The sequence below is a fragment of the Copadichromis virginalis genome, linkage group LG1 (assembly GCF_057382275.1).
Source record: "Copadichromis virginalis isolate Kocher_CV1m ecotype Utaka linkage group LG1, C_Virginalis_male_GT1.1, whole genome shotgun sequence".
Classification (NCBI taxonomy): Eukaryota; Metazoa; Chordata; class Actinopteri; order Cichliformes; family Cichlidae; genus Copadichromis; species Copadichromis virginalis.
In genome coordinates this window covers 32,015,065-32,019,477 of record NC_140618.1, presented here as the reverse complement: position 1 = coordinate 32,019,477, position 4,413 = coordinate 32,015,065, and the positions used below count along the sequence as shown (strand labels likewise).

Sequence of the window (4,413 nt, the reverse complement as noted above, 5' to 3'; positions counted from 1 at the left end):
ACCTGCAGTGACGCAGATAAGACATAGCAGTGCCTCAGCAGGTAGAGTGGGTCGTCTTCTAGGGCTAACAGAAAGGTCGGTGGTTTGGTCACTGCAGTCTCCTCCAGTCCAGACGCTGATGATACTGAACCTTAAAATGTAAGAGCGTGAATGTATGTGTGTGCATGATCATTTACTTAACAGATGTATGTAAGGCCTGTAGTAGAAAAGCATTTTGATTTCTCAGTCAGAGTAGAATAATGCAACATAAGTGCTGGTCTATTTACTTAATTCCTGATCTTTGCCTTAGTGGCATTTTTTTTTTATTGGTCTTGTCAGTGTCGCAGATTGTCATGATCCATTATACGTGATTGTCTCACAAAACACTGAGACTGCAGAATCACTGTATCATGATCACATCATTTTTTGTGCAAAAAGCATCACTATAGTGTTGCGTTGCCTCTTATTGCATTCCAGCCCCTGAAAAGGAAAAAAAATATACACTTTAGTTCAACAATTAAACCGTGTTTTGTTGTTTTTTTTCACCAACAAACCCACATGCTAAAGCTGTTAATGAATGAGTTGCTGTCCACAATGCAGGAGGATAAAGCCGGTGTGTTGCCAGGTAACAGCACTGTAGGTAGTTAACAGCTTGTCATATTAATGAGTGAGTTGTTGCTAGCAGCAGCCTCAGGTTTGTCTCTGGCCTTATAATAAGATTTTATGCTAACAGTCTGTAGAGTCAGAAGATGCACCTGCATTGGGCTAAAAATAAGTCTGTTCCAAACTTTATCGTAACAGACTTTTTCAGACTTCAGGGCGCGAAGGGCTCATTTATTCTTCTTCTCATTTCTCTGCAAAGGTGTCCATTAATTTTGCCTTTTTCTTTTGTCCCAAATTTTGAAAAGTCCTTAGTTTGGATCAGAGGAGAAAAAACAAAGCTTGCAGGTGCATACTCTGTTTTATATTCATTTTTTAATCTATATATGTTTTGAGGCCTCCTCACACCCAAGCATACAATATTAGATCTGTATCTTTAGCTGGCTTATAGTTTCCACCACTTTAACAGCTCTGAGGAGGTTTTCTGCTCACTAGGCTGTGTTGAGTTGAGTAGAGAGACACCGATTTGCAGGCACTTTGCAGGGGGAGGGGGGGGGAGTTCAATATGCTGCAAACTCTATATTTTCATTTCCACCTGTCAAAAGAGGAGGAGAAGTGTTCTGTTTTCTTTGCAAGATTATATCCTGTTCTCAGCAGGGAAACCTGACTCGCAGGATTATTGACTTTCAGGGGTCAGTCACCCCGCTCAAAACAAAAAGGGAAACTGTTGGGTGGTTGCTTTTCTAGCTGACTCTACAGGTCTGCTGCATCTACACAGTTTCTTCTGCTGTGACTTATGACACTATAAGACTGAAGCGCGCCACTAATAATGCAAGCGGTCTAATAACGACTATTGATACCTGTGTTCTGGTGTGACCACAATTACCTACACGTATAAAGAGAATAACTTTTAAGGGAGGGGTTGCATTTATAAAAAATTGTAATAAAACAGATTGAAACAGAAAGGCTTGTATCACTGGTTTATTTCAGAGGGAAGAGGTGCAAAGAAGATAACTGTTAAGCGCAGGATGAATACTGGGGTTCTTTAAAAGGGCTAACAGCTGGGTATGTATCCAGACAAGGTCCCGCAGTCTGTGTTTGCATTGCATGCAGTGCACTCACACTTCCTGGCCACAGGGTAGATGAAACCCCGTGGACATTGCTCTGTGTATTTCACCTCGTAGGACCACTCTCCGTTGCAGGTTTTCTGTTTGGGCCCGTCGTCAGTATGAACATAGTTGGGATCCTACCAGCAGAGCAGAGGGATCAGACACATGGATATAAACACAGTCAGTTCCATTTCTTTAAAGGGATTTCATTCCAACTTCATGAATCTGACAGCTTTTGACTTTTGCTGCCACTATTTAAGATTATTTAGCTTGTGAGACATTAAAAAACTCAAAAGTACAAGATTTTAATCGGCTTTGCAAACATTTTAATAAATAAACTAATACCGGACTACAACCCTTTCAAAAGGGTCACTTGTGGTATCTTTTGATGTTAGAGGTCAATTTTAAATTTTCATTTTCTATATACTTGTACAAAGTTTGTATAATTTTGATGGTCATTGAATGTGTGCTTTAACCCTAAAGCTTGTATTATGTAATGATCTCTCATTATAGTATTTTTCTTTCTTTTCTGTTTTTATGGAGCAGTAGTATGTAGAGAGGGAAAACAGGTGGAGGGCCAGGGAATGACACAAGAGATGGCTTGGTGAGGATCAAATGTGTGCCCCTGCAGTAGCCTTTAAGAGGTCTGCTATAAAGTTGTAAATGTGATTTATCTTTAAAGAAAACTTATAGCAATACATAATCTTACTGAACACTATAAAATTTTCAGATTGCAACTATTATTGTCACCCCCAGCCACTCAGACTGGATGACTGCGAGGCTGGTTCTCGGTTCTGGAGGTTCCTTGTTGTTAAAAGGGAGTTTTTCCTTCCCACTGTCACCTAGCGCTTGCTCATGGGAGGTTATGTGATTGGGCTTTTCTCCGTAGTGCCTTCACCTTACAATAAAACACATTTAAGTGACAGCTGTGGTGATTTGTATAAATCAAATCGAAATCAATGATTTCCTCAGGAGCACTGAGCTCAGCTTAACACATCACGTCTAAGCAGAATAAACGCACGTCTCACCGGGAAAAACAGTGCACAAGTAGCACAAGTTAGAGGAGAGCGAGTCACTCTTCACCTTTTGGAAACACTGTCCTTCACAAATGGTGGTGTCGACGAACTCGGTGGTGCCGCAGGTGTCCACAGGGAGGCTGATGTTCTTTGGGCGACAGCCGGAGCTGCAGTCTTGCTCCGCCCCCGCCAGCGCCAGCACTGCTGCCATGACAACCAGCTGCATCCTCTGCCGGATGCACTACACGCTGCTGCCACAAGAGGTGATCGGGTATCAAATGAGGCGCTTTGAGACAATGTCAGAAGTTTAGTGTTGATTAAAACGCGGCTGTGTCATTATACATGATTATATTATGGAGATGTGGATTAATGGCGTTATTTCCTCTACAGAAGAGTAATGTATACACTCAAATGTGCTGGTGTGCATTTACAGGAGTGGTGGCTGATTTAGTGTGCTGTAAAACAAAATGTATTCTGAAATGAAAAGCGGGAAATAATAGTCGAGATTATTTTTTATTTTATTTTTCAGAGTTGGATCTTATTTAACTGCACATTTTTATTCATCTTGTAGACTAGATCCTAAAAGAGTGGTTCACTTAAATTAAAGCATCCAGCCATGTAAATATAGTCATAGCTTCTGTCTTTTCAGATTAAAAGACATCCATCTCTGAAATGTCTGTCTTCATCTCAAGGTAAAACGATAAATATTGTAAAACACGATTAAAACATGCATTCTTAATGGTATTAAAAAGATTACATTTCCAAAGCTCAGCACATTACTCAAGAACAATAGCATGTCTTTCTGCAGAGGAGCATTCCTGACTGCAAACAGATGACCTTTAATCTAATAAAATACAGATAAAGCATGATTAGCTCAAGGCTCAGTGAGTTTTTCCACATCTCACACTGATATGTCATTTAAAGTATGCGGAAAAAGGGAAAGAAATATAAAATATATTTTGAAAAGCTTCCAAAGTTTCCAAAGCTAATAATAAATTTCCACTTTGAAAAACGTTTTTTAAATGCTAAGGCAATTATGGTTCGAGAAAGCTCAGAAGCAGTGCTTTAAATTAAATTATCAAATTAAATTTGGAAAATTTGACCTAAAACTACTATAGATACAAATGAATAACTGCAATAAAATAAAAAAAAAACAAAAAACAAAGGAAAATTGTGGTTTAGCATGAAAACGATGAAAAGATGACAACCTATATCTTTTATTAAAGCCAGATAGAAAATGAATTCTATTATTAAACAGCCTAACAAAGATGATAAACGGATGATGCACAGAATTTAATAAACCTCTTCTAATTAACCCCTTTCATGCACACGGCTGTTTCTTCAAACTAAACCCTTAAATGACATCATTTAAACTCTTTGATATGTAATATCACAAATTTTTTTTTCTGTTAAACCTCTTTCTAGAGGAAGAACTCAATCTGCCACGTCCCCACAACTATGCTATAACCTCATTCTGTCTTTAACAGCAGATCCGTGACAACGTCTTCAGCAGCTTTCTTGTCATCTACATGAACAGGAAACATACCTGTAGAGCTCTGCTGATGCTTTGAACCTCTGCTGAGAGTCCTGTCCCTTCGTTCGCTCTCTAAACACCTGTAACAGCTTTCAACCTGCAGCTGTCTTTATTGCTTAAATAGCACCGCTCACAAATCTGTTTAATCCTATCAGCCTTGGCCAGGGCGATAGTT

At 39.3% G+C, this 4,413-nt stretch overlaps 1 protein-coding gene across 1 annotated transcript; it reads right to left on the bottom strand.

The window, feature by feature from the left end:
- Positions 1 to 1,545: 1,545 nt before the first annotated feature.
- On the bottom strand, positions 1,546 to 4,413 carry LOC146719063 (gonadotropin subunit beta-1-like). The gene is made up of 3 exons (XM_085459838.1): positions 4,251 to 4,413; positions 2,772 to 2,990; positions 1,546 to 1,825 (listed from the first exon to the last, which is right to left on the bottom strand). The coding sequence occupies exons 2-3, from the start codon at positions 2,928 to 2,930 to the stop codon at positions 1,634 to 1,636; spliced, it is 351 nt and encodes a 116-aa protein (XP_085315964.1). The 5' UTR covers positions 2,931 to 2,990; positions 4,251 to 4,413; the 3' UTR covers positions 1,546 to 1,633.